At 44.2% G+C, this 18,829-nt stretch overlaps 1 protein-coding gene across 1 annotated transcript in view; it reads right to left on the bottom strand.

Moving 5' to 3' along the window:
* LOC120559064 (membrane-associated guanylate kinase, WW and PDZ domain-containing protein 3-like) overlaps positions 1–18,829 on the bottom strand; it is a 94,282-nt gene continuing 75,453 nt past the window's right edge. The window contains 4 exon segments of the mRNA XM_039800487.1: positions 1–2,166; positions 6,722–6,860; positions 12,757–12,903; positions 14,375–14,451. Of these exon segments, the coding sequence (XP_039656421.1) occupies positions 1,346–2,166; positions 6,722–6,860; positions 12,757–12,903; positions 14,375–14,451 (1,184 nt within the window). The 3' untranslated portion in view covers positions 1–1,345.

Genomic DNA, 18,829 nt, shown 5'->3' with positions numbered 1-18,829 from the left:
TCATATCTGTTCTATTTAATCTCTAATAATATTAATATTAATAATAATAATAATGATGTCATTGAGCCTTTACATGTTCAGCTTATAAAAATAAAAAAATCATTCCAGAGTGATATTCACATGCTCAGATTACAGAATAATCACAGGACGGCTCCTTCAGTCTGTGGCGGAGGCGACTGAAAGGTTCTCATGTTGTTTGCATACGAGTTTAAAGTTCTGCAGATGATGATGATGATGATGATGATGATGAGGAGGAAGAAGAGGAAGAGGAGGAGGAGGATGAAGGTGATGTGACAAACAGAGAGCAGCAAAGACTTTAAGCTCACTCTGTTACCCAACATCAGTGATCCCAAAACGCTGCATCATGAAGCCAGTTACCCACTTTGTCCAGCAGGTCCATCTGAAAATAAAAAACCTTCTTATTTACAGGGTTTCCTCTTTGTTGATTTTGTAGTGGCGGTAAATTTCTGCCGCCACGGTAACAGAAATAGGGCATATAGAGTACCGCAAGAGCACAATTTGTAATTAGTTGTTGTAATTGTTATAGTCACTCCGGCATTCAGTAATGATGCTCATTAACTATGCCCTTGTAGCTGAGCTGCACCAATCACATCGCTGTATCTGATGTGGGCGGGCCAGAGGCGAGCTGAACAGAAGATGACAGCGCTGAGACGTCCACGTCATTAGTAAACATTGCAAGATGGCTACCAACACCGGCTGTTTTAAAACGGCTTTGGCCGCTACAATGCATTTCAGATGAAGGCAGTGAGAGTATATTCAGTTGTTCCTCGTTCCTCCATTTGCTCAGCGTCAGAGGAGGTTTCTACCTGGAAGTTGTTGCAAACAAACATTGCGATTGGGTCTATAACACAGCACAATAGCTTTTACTATGCGAGTCCAAATTTTTTTTCGAAAATCGCCTGACATGGTTTTGATTGGCTCCTCTGAAGTTGCGTTAAATCAAAAGTGAACCGGCGTCGTGATGCCAGAAAGATAGCTGGATAACACACTGACATGGCTTCATGGTACAGGTCTCAGGATGCACTGAGGGATTATGGGTAAAATAAATGCAATATTGTTGGTTAATTCGGCGGCTGTGTTTGCAGCTGTGATGTCACTGGCCAATCAGAGGCCTCAAAACCCACCCACCAGCCAATCAAAAACAAGTCCTTGTCTGCTTGCTTTTTAATCCTTCAAGCAGGAAACGGAAAATGTCTGCTGTCATCCAATAAGACGCAGGCAAAGGCGGGTCTTCCGTGAGCAGGCCAATCAAAAAAGCCCTTATAAGTAGCCACTAAAGTATATCAGCGAAAGAGAAAACGAGAATGTCCTCGCTGTGAGCCAATCAGAGAGAGAGAGCTTCCCGCCCACCGAGCCGACAGCCAATCAAAACCTTTGTCAGTTTCTGCGGGCTCGGCTTCAGCCAGGGGCCCGGAGCATTCCCCTGTTGCCACGGCGACTCTGCTCTCCTCCAGTCGGAATCCTCCCTCCACCCGGCGACCGTGGCGACGCTGGCTGCCGATTGGCTGACCTCTGAGAAGCTGGCTGCTGATTCGCTGTCGAATTCGCTCTCGTCGTCCCTCGGCATGAGGAAAGAAAACACGGCCTTCTGAGGCGCACCGGAACTCCCAGAATGCTTTGCGCGGCGGGGGGTGATGTCATCTCTCTCCCGCCTCTCCTCCCCCTCCCTGTTGGCGACTGTCGCCCTCCTCCTCCTCCTCCTCCTCTCCTCCTCCTCCTCCTCTACCTCCACCCCCTCCGGCGGAAGCAACGCGTCCCAGGATCGAGCACTGATCCTGGGTAAGCTTCTGCTCCTCCTCCCCTGCTCCCTCTGGTTCTCCCACTTCCCCTTCTGCCTGACAGTCTGGCTTCTCCTCCTCCTCTCCTCCTCCTCCTCCTCCTCTCGTGCCTCCTTCTCCACCACGTCTAGGTCCAAATCAGGAGGCCCTAACCCTCCTCTTCCTCCTGTTGTTCTTCGTTTGATTTCTCCCTCTCTCCTTGTCTTCCTCCTCTCTCCTCCTCCTCCTCCTCCTCCTTCTTCTCCTTCTGTACCACCTCCTCCCCTCCGCTGCTGGCAGAGGGAGGCGGTTGTCACGGTTACTGTTTCCACATGCGTCTCCTCTGTGTGTGAAGAGGAGGAGGGGGAGAGGGCTCCTTCCTCAGGGCCTGGCAGACAAACAGAGAAATAAACATGTTGAGCTGCAGTTCCTCCAGCGTCCACCAGATGCTGCTGTGTTTTCACTGAGCTTCTTCTTCTACTGTCAGACGGAAGGCACAATATTAACACCATTGTCTTATTAACACGTAACCACAACTTAATGATGACATGGAACTGTTAATAACTCATCTACCACATCATTAAAGGGTATGTTCCCATTTTTTTGTGTCTAAGTGACTGATGGGTCTTTGAAACTGGTCCAGTATTAAGCGAGACCGAAACAAGCTGCAATGTAACCCTATAATACAAATATTCAGCATCAGTTTGCGTCTGCTGAAAGTTCTCTTTTGATTATGGAAAGGATCCCCAACAGAGATTAGACCTTTTGGTTAAAGAGTAAAATCCTTTTTGTTTAACATGAAACAGCCCCGAAATCACCATCACCAAACTCCACCAGACTCCATGTAAATAATCAGGACTTTTATCATTGTAAAACACACTTCATTCAAAGTCGAAAGAAACTAAATAAAACTACCAAAAGCCATCTTGGTTCATCTTTCCACTGTTCCAACAATCACCACTCTGGTTTGGTTGAAATAAACCCTTCATTCACCCATTTACATGTGGAGATATGCTGGCTCTATACACACTAAAAGTCCTGATTATTTACATGGAGTCTGGTGGAGATATGCTGGCTCTATACACGCTAAAAGTCCTGATTATTTACATGGAGTCTGGTGGAAATATGCTGGCTCTATAATACAGTAAAAGTCCTGATTATTTACATGGAGTCTGGTGGAAATATGCTGGCTCTATACGCTAAAAGTCCTGATTATTTACATGAAGTCTGGTGGAGATATGCTGGCTCTATACACCCTAAAAGTCCTGATTATTTACATGGAGTCTGGTGGAGATATGCTGGCTCTATACATGCTAAAAGTCCTGATTATTTACATGGAGTCTGGTGGAGATATGCTGGCTCTGCTAAAAGTCTAAATGTTTTTTTATATGGAGTTTGGGGGTGGTTGTTGGTGGTGATTTCGGGCTGTTTCATGTTTTTTAAAAAAAAAAAAAAAAAGAAACAAAAAAGGAAAAAAGGAAAAAAAAAAAAAGATTATGTCAGTGAAAAAAAAAAACAAATGGGGAGGGTAAAAAAATGATGAAAAAAAAGTAAAGTAGAAAAATAGTAGGGGGGGAAAAAAAAGTAGAGGGGAGTATGGCTAATAATAAAAAAATATATAAAGAGGGGATTAAAAAAAAAAAAAATAAAGGGGGGGGGGAAAAATACTAATGGAGGGAAAAAAAAAATTAAAAATGTTGTTTAAATAAGGGAGTAATTGTTGAAGGAGGCTGGGGGGCGGGAGGTGGGGGAATACAATAAAAAAATGGTTGTTTGTTATTATAAGTTGGAGGCAAGTTAAAGGGGGGTGTGGGTAAGGGAGAAAAGGGGGGGGGGGAGAGAGCAAAGGCTCCGCTCTGCGCCGATGCTGGTTCTGGCATGGTGGGGGGCAACCCAACCTGTGTTACAGGGGGCCCACCGCACGGGGGGCGGGGCGCGCCCTGCCGGGAGCGCAGCGTGCACAAAGAAAGGGGGGGGAAAAGCAGGAAGCCAAGGGGGTAGGGGACTGTCAGGACAGGTCGTAGGGGGGGTGGGGGGGGGGGGTGGGTGTTGTGGGAAGGGGGAGAGGCAAAGGGGGACGGGCCGGGGGGCGCTGTGGTTAACAGAGGGCAAAGGCATAAGGGGTGGGGAAGGGGGGTTTTGGGGGTGGCGCCCCCGACGGCCCCCCGGAGACAGCCACCCTCCCAGAGGGGGGCCCCCAGCCCCCCGGTGCGCGCTCCCGGTGCTCGCAAGAGGCGGCCCTCACCGACCTCTGTTCCCCCCCCTTTGTTCAAACCCCCCTTTTTGGGTCATTACCGCACTTTGCATTTTTTTTAACACATGTTCTTGCTTGGCCCCGTTTTGTTGTGTGTTTGGACGATCGGTCATAGTATGTCAGGGGGCGTGCCCTATGCAAGCCTGGTTCCTGCCTATTATATAATGTGGCCACTCTTTCCCCCCCCCACTTGCAAGCACCCCATCCCGCTTACGAATCGCAGACCAATGGCCCTTTTGTTTTTCTTTTTTGGGCCATTGTACCACCTTTTGATTGTTTAGCCTCTTAGCAGCGGGAAACAAACACTTACCCTTACCTTAGCTCATCTCGGGGTGGTAAGCGGCACCATATCCCTTATACCCGCCCGTGCCCGGCTCGCAGGGGGCCCCCAGGGGTGCCTTAGCACGCAACCTGTGCCCAAACGGCCCAACCCCAGCCCCCGTTGCCCACCACTGTTGCAGGGGAGCCCCCCCCGCCCCCACCTTACGGGCCTTTCCTTTTGGTATCTGGCTCCATCCAGCCTAGCTTAGCACAGATCCTGGAGGTAACTGGCTCCATCTAGCCTAGCTTAGCACAGATCCTGGTGGTAACTGGCTCCATCTAGCCTAGCTTAGCACAGATCCTGGAGGTAACTGGCTCCATCTAGCCTAGCTTAGCACAGATCCTGGAGGTAACCGGCTCCATCTAGCCTACTGCTCCGAATAAGTGATAAAATAACACCAACATGTTCCTATTTCCATGTTGTGATTTGTAGAGTCACAGCGTGTACAGATAACAAGGTCACATGACACACAGCCATCTTCTAACCGTATACACACTGGGAACTATATTCTCAGAAAAATAAAGCATTTCTACTCTCTGTCCGGTGCTTCTCAGGTGCTGCACGCATATCACTCCGCCCAAGTAGCAGAGAGTAGCAGTGCTTCGCTTTCTGAGAATATAGTTCCCAGTATGTATACGGTTAGAAGATGGCTGTGTGTCATGTGACCTTGTTATTTGTGCACCCTGTGACTCTACAGAGTTACAACAGACGGAGATGAGAAGGGTACGTATGGACTTATCTAACTCTGGGGGATACGGGGAATAAGACAAAGGCCCAATAAGTCGGCGTGGTCCTTTAACAGAACCATGGGTGTAACTTTGGGTTCAACATTGGGGAACCCTTTTGTGCAAATCAAAACACTTAATTTCCTGCATTCTGGTGAATGTTTCTGCAACAATTTGTGTCTTTTCTGCATCAAGTTATGGTGCAAATATCTCTATTTATGAAAAATAAATTAAGATTAGATATTTGGGGTGGGCTGCACCGGACAGTTTTAATTATTGGGGTTGTAACTCCCTCATCCCCCTGTAAATCACCCCTATGGGTCAAAGAAAAGAAAGGTAACGGCCAAACAAAACACTTGAATTACAATATCTGAAAGTTTATTGGGGGATTTCTTCCCCAGCTTTACGTACTTCCATTTTACTGCTACTTCATATTTCAGTCCTTCCAGAAAAACGCTGAGTTTTTGTTGTGATTGTTGATTGATTATATTGATTATAATTTGAGAATTAGCTGTCTCGGTGTAGGATTGTATGTTTATTCATGTTATGTGTTATGTGTGGACCCCAGGAAGAGTAGCGGATGCATTTGTTGCATCAGCTAATGGGGATCCTAATAAAATAAATAAATAAATGCGGCAAGTTTTCTTAAAAAAAAATGCGATGGAATATGCTATATATGATATTTATGCAATTTTAATTCGATGAAATTGCGGGAACTTGCAAAAACTGCAGTTTGATGAAAAAGAGAAAAAACAGTGATTCCCCCCACGCTGCTTTTCGATGATGTTTCACGTCGTAATTACGTCACTTCATAACGTTCCCATGGCAACAGGGGAAAATGGCTGCTCTTGTGTGAAGTAAACGCAACATTTTTCAACTTTCTGCTAGATATGAGTACAGGCCAACAGTTTGGACACACCTTCTCATTCAATGCGTTTCCTTTTTATTTTCATGACTATTTACATTGTAGATTCTCGCGAGCATCAAAACTATGAATGAACACATATGGAATTATGTACTTACAAAAAAAGTGTGAAATAACTGAAAACATGTCTTATATTTTAGATTCTTCAAAGTAGCCACCCTTTGCTTTTTTTATTAATAAGGGAAAAACTTCCACTAATGAACCCTGACAAAGCACACCTGTGAAGGTAAAACCATTTCAGGTGACTACCTCATGAAGCTCATTGAGAGAACACCAAGGGTTTGCAGAGTTATTAAAAAAAGCAAAGGGTGGCTACTTTAAAGAATCTAAAATATAAGACATGTTTTCAGTTATTTCACACTTTTTTTGTTAAGTACATAATTCCATATGTGTTCATTCATAGTTTTGATGCCTTCAGTGAGAATCTACAATGTAAATAGTCATGAAAATAAAGAAATCATGAAAATAAAGAAACACATTGAATTAGAAGGTGTGTCCAAACTTTTGGCCTGTACTGTATATTATGGGACTTTTTTGCAACGAAAATGCGGAAATTTATGCGCCGAAAGTGCGCTGTATTTGAAGAATACCCCCCCCCCCGCATATATATGCAGACTTTGGCTGATTATGCGTTGAATTATGCGATCGCATAATCGCGTTTTTCTGGAGGGACTGATATTTGTTACTCTCTGTCTGTCCTGCGTCAGCTTGTCTCACCGTAGTCGGGCACGTATCCGTTTCCTTTCTTGAGGATGAGGTGGATTCGGTGCCCCCCCCTCCTGATCTGCTCCACAGCCTGACTGTGAGTCATCCCCGATGTGCTGTCTCCGTTAATCTCCACCAGCTGGTCCGACACCTGCCAGGACGGGTACACCTTTATTAAAGTGCTCACATTATGCTCATTTTCAGGTTCCAGGTAGCATTCGAAGAAAAAAAACTATTGGTAAAAGAACTTTGAAAAAAGTGACAAATGTTAAAAAAGTGACAAAAATGTTGGGAAAAAAAAGCTTTAAAAGGTCCCATGGCATGAAAATGTCACTTTATGAGGTTATTTAACATTAATATGAGTTCCCCCAGCCTGCCTATGGTCCCCCAGTGGCTAGAAATGATGATAGGTGTAAACCGAGCCCTGGGTATCCTGCTCTGCCTTTGAGAAAATGAAAGCTCAGATGGACCAATCAGGATTCTTCTCCTTATGAGGTCATAAGGAGAAAGGTTACCTCCCCTTTCTCTGCTTTGCCCGCCCAGAGAATTTGGCCCACCCATGAGAGAGAGAGAGAGAGACACATCATGGCTTTCAAACGAGCAAAGTTGCAGTTGGTCAAGGCCACACCCCCACCCTCCACCTTGCCCCCCCCCTCTCCTCCTCAATAGCTACAGACACAGAAATGGCACATCCTAAGGAAAGCTCATTCTGGGACTGGCTCTAGTGGCTGAATTTTGGGAAAGAGACTTCAGATACAGTATTAGGGGACCACTAAGGTCTATATAAAGGAGACTTCAGATACAGTATTAGGGGACCACTAAGGTCTATATAAAAGAGACTTCAGATACAGTATTAGGGGACCACTAAGGTCTATATAAAAGAGACTTCAGATACAGTATTAGGGGACCACTAAGGTCTATATAAAAGAGACTTCAGATACAGTATCAGGGGACCACTAAGGTCTATATAAAAGGAACTTCAGATACAGTATTAGGGGACCACTAAGGTCTATATAAAAGAGACTTCAGATACAGTATTAGGGGACCACTAAGGCCTATATAAAAGAGACTTCAGATACAGTATTAGGGGACCACTAAGGTCTATATAAAAGAGACTTCAGATACAGTATTAGGGGACCACTAAGGTCTATATAAAAGAGACTTCAGATACAGTATTAGGGGACCACTAAGGTCTATATAAAAGAGACTTCAGATACAGTATCAGGGGACCACTAAGGTCTATATAAAAGAGACTTCAGATCCAGTATTAGGGGACCACTAAGGTCTATATAAAAGAGACTTCAGATACAGTATAAGGAGACCACTAAGGTCTATATAAAAGAGACTTCAGATACAGTATTAGGGGACCACTAAGGTCTATATAAAAGAGACTTCAGATACAGTATTAGGGGACCACTAAGGTCTATATAAAAGAGACTTCAGATACAGTATTAGGGGACCACTAAGGCCTATATAAAAGAGACTTCAGATACAGTATTAGGGAGACCACTAAGGTCTATATAAAAGGGACTTCAGATACAGTATTAGGGGACCACTAAGGTCTATATAAAAGAGACTTCAGATACAGTATCAGGGGACCACTAAGGTCTATATAAAAGAGACTTCAGATCCAGTATTAGGGGACCACTAAGGTCTATATAAAAGAGACTTCAGATACAGTATTAGGAGACCACTAAGGTCTATATAAAAGAGACTTCAGATACAGTATTAGGGGACCACTAAGGTCTATATAAAAGAGACTTCAGATACAGTATTAGGGGACCACTAAGGTCTATATAAAAGAGACTTCAGATACAGTATTAGGGGACCACTAAGGCCTATATAAAAGAGACTTCAGATACAGTATTAGGAGACCACTAAGGTCTATATAAAAGAGACTTCAGATACAGTTTTTAGGGGACCACTAAGGCCTATATAAAAGAGACTTCAGATACAGTATTAGGGGACCACTAAGGCCTATATAAAAGAGACTTCAGATACAGTATTAGGGGACCACTAAGGCCTATATAAAAGAGACTTCAGATACAGTATTAGGAGACCACTAAGGTCTATATAAAAGAGACTTCAGATACAGTATTAGGGGACCACTAAGGTCTATATAAAAGAGACTTCAGATACAGTATTAGGGGACCACTAAGGTCTATATAAAAGAGACTTCAGATACAGTATTAGGGGACCACTAAGGCCTATATAAAAGAGACTTCAGATACAGTATTAGGAGACCACTAAGGTCTATATAAAAGAGACTTCAGATACAGTTTTAGGGGACCACTAAGGCCTATATAAAAGAGACTTCAGATACAGTATTAGGGGACCACTAAGGCCTATATAAAAGAGACTTCAGATACAGTATTAGGGGACCACTAAGGTCTATATAAAGAGACTTCAGATACAGTATTAGGGACCAATAAGGTCTATATAAAAGCATCCAAAGAGTACCATGTCATGGGACCTTTAAAGGTGCCCTGCCACACAAAACCGTTTTTACTTGCATTTATTGAAATATGTCAGGTCCATAGCCTATGTGTTTGTGTTTGTATTATGTTGTGAATGTGAAAATGAACTGCTAGCTCCTGCTACCTTTTTCCACAAAAAAATGTTACAGAGTCCATGGTAGAACTTCAGACATTACCACAAAGTCATGAAATACGCGTGGCAGGGCACCTTTAAAGTCACGTGTGAACTGAACGATGATGAAATGTCCTGATCTCATCCTTCTGAATGAACCCTTTATATTTCAAATGTTCCTCTGTAGCCTGCAGGGCGCTAACAGCACGTCGGGACCGTTTTAATATTTTAAGGACGGAGCGGAGAGGAAGCAGCTGGATGCTGAATGTTTGATGCTCCGAGCCGCGCTGCTGCAGGCACGAAGTGAGACTCATAAATATATGAAATTATTTAATATCAAAAAAGAGAGGATCGCTGAAAAACCTCCTTCTGTCGGGTCTCTGTGGACGCCTCAGAACGAGGGCCGAACTGCCTCTAAAGTCTCAAGTATCCAAAAAATACATCGTCATTCAATACCAAAGTTCAGTCCCAGTGTTTCCCCTGGCTCTGTGGACGACTGGACGACTGTAAGACTGTAAGACTGGAAGACTGGAAGGGGGGTTAGGTGTCCTTCCTCAAGAAATGTTCTGTTTTTTGATTTATTTGTATTTCCCCCTGTACATTTTCTCAAAGCGCCTACTTGCACACTTCAAGCACTTAGTTTTAAAGTGATGGTTGGGAGTAATTTCACCCTAGGGTCCTTTGCACCATGACCTCGAGCCAAACACCCCCCCAGAAGCTTTTTTCACCTGGGTCTAACATTGGGAGAGTTAGCGTAGAGTAGCGTTAGCAGCTGAATAGCTTAGCGCAGGGGCTAATGGATCCAGTGATGTATCTCGTAAATCACCCCACTAATAATGCCCGAAATGATACCAAACTTCTACACTAGTATATATAGGTTATGCTCTCATAAAACGATGGATTGTAAAGTTTGTAGAGTACACCAGAAGTTTATGTAAATAACATGCCTGCTGGCTTCTGCTCTCTGCTGTTGTTGTTGCTGCTGTAAGACGAGTGCTTAAGGACGTCTACAAATTACAACACCGAAAGAGATGCAACAAAAATATTTATTAATTTAACTTATTTTTTAAAGTGCTGTAGTATAACTAGCAGGAGACAAGTTATAATTGAGGTAAGTTTGGAGACATTACCTTATTTAATCATTAAATTAATAAATATTTTTGTTGCATCTCTTTTCGGTGTAGTAATTTGTAGACGGCCCTAAGCACTCGTCTAACTGCCCATTAGGTAGCAGCAGCAGCAACAGAGAGCAGAAGAGAGCAGGCAAGTGTTATTTTCATAAACTTCTGGTGTACTTACAAACTTTGCAATCCATCGTTTTATGAGAGCATAACCTATTTGTACTAGTGTAGAAGTTTGGTATCATTTCGGGCATTATTAGTGGGGTAACTTACAAGATACAAACGTGGGTCCATTAGCCCCTGCGCTAAGCTAATCAGCGGCTAACACTACTCTACGCTAACTCTCCAAATGTTAGACCCAGGTGAAAAAAGCTTCTGGGGGGGTGTTTGGCTTGAGGTCATGGTGCAAAGGACCCTAGGGTGAGTTACTCCGAACCATCACTTTAAGTATATCGTGGAGATAACGCAAAAAGTCAGTGCACTGAAAGTACCCAGATGACCGCACTAAATGGGCGCCATCTTGACTACGCAGCGGAAAGGGGGAGGGGCCAGGGACGTCGACCGGCAGCTGATTGGACGAACGCGGCTCGTTCAGAATATGATATCTCATATCGTACTAAAATAGATAACCGAAACATGTTTCTGAAACATTTTAAGAACGAAGTAGGCCGTGCAGTTGCTGAATCTGTCTTCATCTCAGATCAACAAAGGTCAGTCTAAAAGATTTTCGTCATTTCCGGTGAGCGTTTTAACATTAGTGTTCATTTTGGGACGACACTAACCATCCAAAGAGGGCGCTACGGCAGGAAGTGGTCAGTGACCATTAGTAGTGGACTGACAGAAGTGTGCGGTTTGAGACACAGCCTTTGTGTCTCTTTGTTTTGGTGTTGTGTCTCTTTTTTTGGTCATTTTAGTTTTCTCCGGGGTCGTTTTGGGTCTCCGTGGTTATTTGGCGTCCTTTTTGTGGTCGGTCGTGTCCCTTTTTCACATCATTGAGGACCGTTATTATCACCATAACTGTGTCTGAGACGCTGGAAAAGCTAGAGCAGGTTATCACGATATTCAGCGTTACCGGGTGTGTTTCTCGTGTGTGTGTGTGTACACCTGTATGTGTGTGTTTGTTTCTTTGTGTGTGTGTGTGTGTGTGTGCATGTGTGTGTTTATTTGTGTGTGTGGGTGTGTGTGTGTGTGTGTGTGTGTTTGTTTGTGTGTGTGTGTGTGTGTGTGTGTGTGTGTGTTTGTTTGTGTGTGTGTTTGTTTGTGTTTTTGTGTGTGTGTGTGTGTGTGTGTTTGTGTTTTGTGTGTTTCTGTGTGTGTGTGTGTGTCTGTGTGTCTGTGCTTGTGTTTGTGTTTGTGTTTGTGTGTTTGTTTGTGTGTGTGTGTATGTATGTGTGTGTGTGTGTTTCTGTGTGTGTGTGTGTTTCTGTGTGTGTGTCTCTGTGTGTGTGTGTGTGTGTGTCTGTATGTGTGTGTGTCTGTGTCTATATGTGTGTGTTTGTTTGTGTGTGTGGGTGTGTGTGTTTGTGTGTGTTTGTGTGTGTGTTTGTTTGTGTGTGTGTGTATGTATGTGTGTGTGTGTTTCTGTGTGTGTGTGTGTTTCTGTGTGTGTGTGTTTCTGTGTGTGTGTGTGTGTTTCTGTGTGTGTGTGTGTGTTTCTGTGTGTGTGTGTCTGTGTGGGTATATGTCTGTGTCTTTGTGTGTGTGTCTGTGTGTGTGTGTGTGTTTGTTTGTGTGTGTGTGTGTGTATGTATGTGTGTGTGTTTCTGTGTGTGTATGTGTGTGTGTGTGTTTCTGTGTCTGTGTGAGAGTGTGTGTGTGTTTCTGTGGTGTCTGTGTGTGTGTGTGTGTCTGTGTGTGTTCTGTGTGTGTGTGTGTGTGTGTGGGTATATGTCTGTGTCTTTGTGTGTGTGTCTGTGTGTGTGTTTGTTTGTGTGTGTGTGTGTGTGTATGTATGTGTGTGTGTGTGTGTTTCTGTGTGTGTATGTGTGTGTGTGTGTTTCTGTGTGTGTATGTGTGTGTGTGTGTGTGTTTCTGTGTCTGTGTGAGCGTGTGTGTGTTTCTGTGTCTGTGTGAGTGTGTGTGTGTGTTTCTGTGGTGTCTGTGTGTGTGTGTGTGTGTGTCTGTGTGTGTTTGTGTGTGTGTGTGTGTTTCTGTGGTGTTGTGTGTGTGTGTGTGTCTGTGGTGTCTGTGTGTGTATGTGTGTGTGTGTGTGTGTGTTTCTGTGTCTGTGTGAGTGTGTGTGTGTGTTTCTGTGGTGTCTGTGTGTGTGTGTGTGTGTGTCTGTGTGTGTTTCTGTGTGTGTGTGTGTGTGTGTGTGTGTGTGTGTGTGTGTGTTACCTGTATCTTGTTGCTGCGTTGGGCTGGCCCCCCATCCATCAGTCCCAGAACATACAGTCCCATGTTGTACTCGCTGCCCCCCCTCAGAGAGAAACCGAAACCTGTAGGACCTCGCTCCAGATCCACGTTGTAGAACCTGGCCTCGTCCTGACAGACAGGTATACAGACAGACAGACAGACAGACAGACAGAGAGACAGACACAGAGAAAGAGACACAGACACAGAGACAGACACACAGAAACAGACAGACAGACAGAATGAGAGACAGAAACAGACAGACAGACAGACAGACAGACAGACGATGTAAGTACTGCTGATACTATATTTACGGTAAAGGTCTTTACACACCAGGGACGTTTTTTCGTTTCTGATTTTTCCCGTCAATATATTTTTTCCGAAGCGTTGTCTTTGTCAAGAGTACTTTCAAACACAACGTGACTATTACACGGCGATAAAGCGACTTTTTTCCGAAACAAGGTCAATTTTTCAGAGCTTTCACAACGCGAGTAAAGACATCAACCAATCACAAGTGTTGTTGACCTTTTTTAGAAACATAATATAACAACACGGAAGACTGTTCAGACGGCAAACTTTATTACCGACGCCCGTCACTCCACTCAGCAGCTGGGGAAACACAGGACAGGACACCTCGCAGGCCATTATTTCACATTTTCGTGTCGTTTATCCGTCACGCCCCGGTGTGTAAAGGCCTTAAGGGTCCTATCTTGCACCCAGCGCAGTGCAAAGCCCGACGCAAGTTTCTTTGCTAGTTTAAGACCGGTGCAGTTGTCAGTTTCCCGTCCAGCGCCCACGTCGTTTAAATAGCAAATGGACCTGCACCCATCTGAGGCCCATGGTCTTACAGGGAGGTGTGTTCAGGTGCATTCTGGGCGTGCTGGTCTTACAGGGAGGTGTGTTCAGGTGCATTCTGGGCGTGCTGGTCTTACAGGGAGGTGTGTTCAGGTGCATTCTGGGCGTGCTGGTCTTACAGGGAGGTGTGTTCAGGTGCATTCTGGGAGTATTGCTATCTTGAGGCAGCGGGAAGTGATCGCCCCATTGACCACCAAAAACGGTCTAAAGTCAATAACGGGCATTTCATTGTTATTTTAACAGAGCATTAGTAAAATGCTCCTAGGCTCGTGCACAGCGTGCGCACACTATGCTTGTTACACACACAGGGACACACAGCAGCACACACACACACACACACACACACACACACACACACACACACACACACACACACACACACACACACACACACACATGCAGAAGAATAAACAAATAAAGAAATAAAAATATGACGGTGCTAATCCTCCATCATAACAGCAATGCTCCAAGGTCCAAACGTGCCTGACTTTTAAAGGGAATGGGAGATGATCTCTGATTGGTTGATTGCATGTTACGCCCAAAACACACCTCTGATTAATGAAGACACTAAGAACAACCCTTTAGGACCAGGCGCCCGGCACACAGGACCCTTTTTACCGCCATCAAACTAGCAAAAGTGGATTTGGACACGCCCTAAATGCACCTGCCAGGCGCTTCACGCTGTGCGCTTAGATCGTTAAAATAGGGCCTCAAGACCTTGAGGAGTCCGAGTGAATATGAGACTGACCTTTGACCTCCCTCTGGATCCTTTCATCAAGCGGCCATCCATATCCAGATCTGCTGCCTCTGACACAGGAGACGAATCTGAGAGGGAAGAACAAGTGGTGTTGTTATGTTGAACATCTTAGTGTCTGAACGTCTCCACTTAAAGGAACAGTTCAGATATTTTGAAGTGTGGAAGCCTCTATGGAGGTAGAACAGTGACAGTAGCCTGTGGCATTGAAACGACAAATATTAGCTCTGAAAAATGTTGAACTGAAATATAAAACATAAACATCAAAAAGTTATAATCTCACAATGATAATATTTAATTTCACTTTGACATTTGTTTGCAATTTTTCGAGATTCCCGCGGTACGGGAGTCTATTTTACTGTTGGTAACGTGATAGAGACGGAATAGAGCATAGAAATCAACGGGAGCGGGACGGAGATGGAAATGTGTTTTGAGTGTGAGAAGATCTCCGTTAGGAATTACGTAATGAGATGGCCTAGACCTGCAGGTAATACATGTTACCTAGGCCTGCAGGTAATGTATGTTACCTAGGCCTGCAGGTAATACATGTTACCTATATGTAACCAAGGTTAAAAATCTATATTAAGAGCTAAGTTTATATTAAAAAGTCAATTCATTCAGTATGTTATTAATGTTAAAGATTAAAAACATATTTGTCTAAAAACCAATTCAAATGTGAGAGAAAATAAATAGGAAGTTTATTTTGAAGGAGGTGGGTTGGGGACGTGCTGTCAGCCAATCAGGAAGAAGCTCGGACTGTTGACCTGCACGGAGCAGAGTTCACTTCCCCTTGAGCTGTTGGAAGAACAGAGAGCAAACCCCGCGTCGAACGATACCTACCTCGTCAAGACATTCCAATAAAAGTTGTTAAAACTCGGATTAAAAACAACTCTTAAAACAATCCAGTGTGGAGCCCTGGACCTGTGAGAGTGCAGCCGGGAGAAAACGGACGTGTCCCTCACGAAGAAAACGCATCGGTGACGCGATCGTTTTACCATGCTAACCGCTAACGTTAAGCTAGCCGCTAACACTACGCACCTGGACGCGTAGCTGAGATGCTAACTAGCACAATGGCAGACACCATTCACTAACGCTAAAACCATTAGCTTGGTATGTTAAAGCTGCAGACTTAATCCAGTGCTGTGTAATATGTTGCTGTATAATTGTTACACACTTAACTGTGGAATGTGTTGATTTAGCACTTTTATCTGTGTATTTTGGGCACATTAATATTTAAATTATGTGTTACATTTTATTTGAGATGTGTTTAAACATGCCTTCACATGGCCAAGGGTACCCACAGTGTCTGCTTACTAGTATCTGTTATTTTGTGTTCTATTATGTGGAAGCAGTATTTTTGATATTATATTGAAGAGGTTTTTCAATCATCATCTCTAAGCATATTTTGAGAATAGTTTACCGATATTGTGATATCGTATTACAATGTTTAATATGATGATTTAACATGAATAATATTCTAGTTCATGATTGAAAGCTAAAAGAAAAAGCTAAATGATTGTTCTGACCTTACTCACTGTAGGTCAGGTTTTTGTTGGACCCTTTGAACCTTTGATCTACCTGGATGTTGGAGCCTGGATCGAGATATTGATGGCGAGCGCGCGGCAGAGAACGCTAGAGATACGGCCGCCCAGAATTCAACACTTCATTACATACACACACACCCACCACCAACTGTGCGGTAGGACAAACTCTCTCCACTTCCACAGTGGACCGAACTGAAACTGAAACAGAATTGAAGTGACTGAGAACGGGGGAAATTCCAAACTTTAAATCACAGCTGTGAGTTTTGTTTACATTTTTTTTTTTTTTCTACTTACCGGGTAAGATTTGTGCAATTTTAAAGTGTGTAATTTTCATATGTTTTTGGTATCCTTCCCACCCATGTAATAAAAGGGAAGCGATTTTGTTTTCTCAAGAAAGTATAACTTTGTTTGAGTCATTCCTGGCGTATTGTTTGGTTAATCCTGGGCTCCGTAGTCGAACATAGAACTTCTGATTCCACTGGCCATAATTAATCATTTTTATAGAGTAATCCATTTCTGTTCCCCCACCTCTAAAGGGTTACATAAAATTTGGCGAGCCAGCCAGGAGCCCAGTTCATTGCCAAACAATTACCTGGAACTAACTGTGTTTTTGCTTTGTTTATACATTCCACGCACCACTAGAAAATGGATATTATTGATAAATTGAGCATCAAGGTCCCAAATGCAGTTCTAGTGAGTGGGTTGAGCAGAGGATCGAAGAGAAATTTTTGACTTTTTGAAAAAATATGGTTCAATCAGTAGGACTGTAAAGATAGATGCCCAACTACAGAGTTTTCCTTACAAACATGTTAAATAGGTAGGTATACCACGGCTTCTGCGTACACGCATTAGCTTCTTTGCCTTACACTCACCCATTACCAGACAGTCCTGATATCACCTACTATGTTCGAGCGCCTTTGCAAGTGTCTACACACAACAAGCAGGCAGTAATGTCACACAAACTTACCTTGACAAGCTCAAGGAAATAGCCAAGCTCAGTGGAAAGGATTTTGAGCAGGTGTTAAAGGGGGTAATGTCCCAAATAGAGCAGTCTATTGGGGGTGCTGGACCAGTGAGGATCCTACTTCCCTCCAACACCTACAGGAAGTTGAGCAGGCTGCAGAGACCAGCCAGCTAGACGTTCCATCACAACAGCTGGTTGATGTTTCCCCTCTCATCGAACTTGATCTCTTGGATGTTAATAAGAGAACAACTGCTCCCTCATTTAACTCAAAAAACACCCATGACTCTGAGCCCCAGTGAACTCAACCCACCTGAGGTGCAAAAGATAGTGGTGGAGCACATTGTAAGGAGCGAAGACAAACCATCACACTCTCATTCCACTCTGAGGTTGAGAGCTTTCTCTGGGAAAATCCCTAGACCATACAGTGAGGTTGATTACGACACTTGGCGGTCTCATGTTGATTTAATGATGAAAGATGTTTCTGTTTCTGATCTTGAGAAAACCAAGGAAAATCCTTGAGAGTCTTCTTGTCCCAGCTTCTGATGTTGTTAGACATCTTGGTCCTGAAGCATCCCCTACAGCATATCTGCAAATGTTAGACTCTGCATTTGCCCCCGTTGAAGATGGGGAGGAACTGTTTGTTCGGTTCATGAACACGTTCCAGGACTCTGGAGAAAACCCGTCTTCCTACCTGCAGCGTCTTCAAGTTTCCCTGTGTAAAGCTGTGCACGAGAGGCGTCCCAGCACAGGACGTGAGCGGTCACCTACGCCGACAGTTCTGCAGGGGCTGTTGGGACAACGTTTTTTCTTTAAAGACCTCTGCCTAGAACAAAAAACAGAACCCCCCATCATTCGCTGCACTCTTAATGCTGTTACGTACTGAGGAAGATAGGCAAGAAGCCAAGGCCATGAGAATGAAACAACACTTGGGCACCACGAAGCGAAAGCTGTGTCCCACGTGCAAACTGTGTGTAATTGCGGTGAGACCCAAGCTGAGCCTGACACTAGCAGCATAAATGAGCTTGGGAAACAAGTTGCAGACTTGAAAAGTCAGCTAACATCCTTCATGAAAAAAAAAAGACCGTGTCTCCCAAAAGAGAAACTTCAACAACGGTGAACACACAAAAACCTGACCATGCAACCACAGGAACCAACTTACCTTCTCACAAAGGTTACAACTTCCAAGCCAAAGCCTTGGTACTGCTTCGTTGTTGGGAGGGATGGGCGCGTCGTTGCCACCTGTGAGTCTGATGCCAACCCTGCTCTGGTAGCAGCAAAACGGAAAGAACTGAGACAACGACAGCAGTTGTGGGAAGCACAGAACACCCCTACTTTCCCTTTAAACTGAGTTCAGTTCCGTAGAGGGACAGACAAGAACTGATATTAGTCAACCATGTCCCACTGAACCCAAGCAACGTGTCATGCTAAAACAGTCTTATACAAGAGGTCGGCCCCTTCGAAGCTACCTAAAGGCTTAGTAGGCACAAAGAGCACAGCACGGAGTGGAAGTGGAGGGAGCTCCACAATCTCCTTACTGGACACGGGCTCCCAAGTCACCACGGTCCCTCAGTCTTTCTATCAGCAACACCTTTCTGGACATGAAATCAAACCACTGTTCGACTTACTGGAAGTTCAAGGAGCCAATGGTCAGTGTGTACCTTATCTTGGATACATTGAGCTGAGTGTCACTTTCCTAAAGAGTTCGTGAGCGGAGATCGGGGTGCCCAACACTCGCGCTTGGTGGTTCCAGATGTTCACGCTGCTTCTGACTCACTCATGCTGATCGGTACCAACACGCTTGATGTACTATATGAGATGTACTGTGAAACTTCTCCTGAGGCACAACAGCCAACAGCACATGGCTACAAGGCAGTGCTCAAAGTCCTTGAGCTCAGGCAGCAGCAGAGTAAGGATGGTAACCTTGGGTTGGTGAAGATGCAT

This window comes from Perca fluviatilis, chromosome 5, assembly GCF_010015445.1.
Source record: "Perca fluviatilis chromosome 5, GENO_Pfluv_1.0, whole genome shotgun sequence".
NCBI lineage: Eukaryota > Metazoa > Chordata > Actinopteri > Perciformes > Percidae > Perca > Perca fluviatilis.
This window is presented reverse-complemented; position numbering and strand designations above follow the sequence as displayed.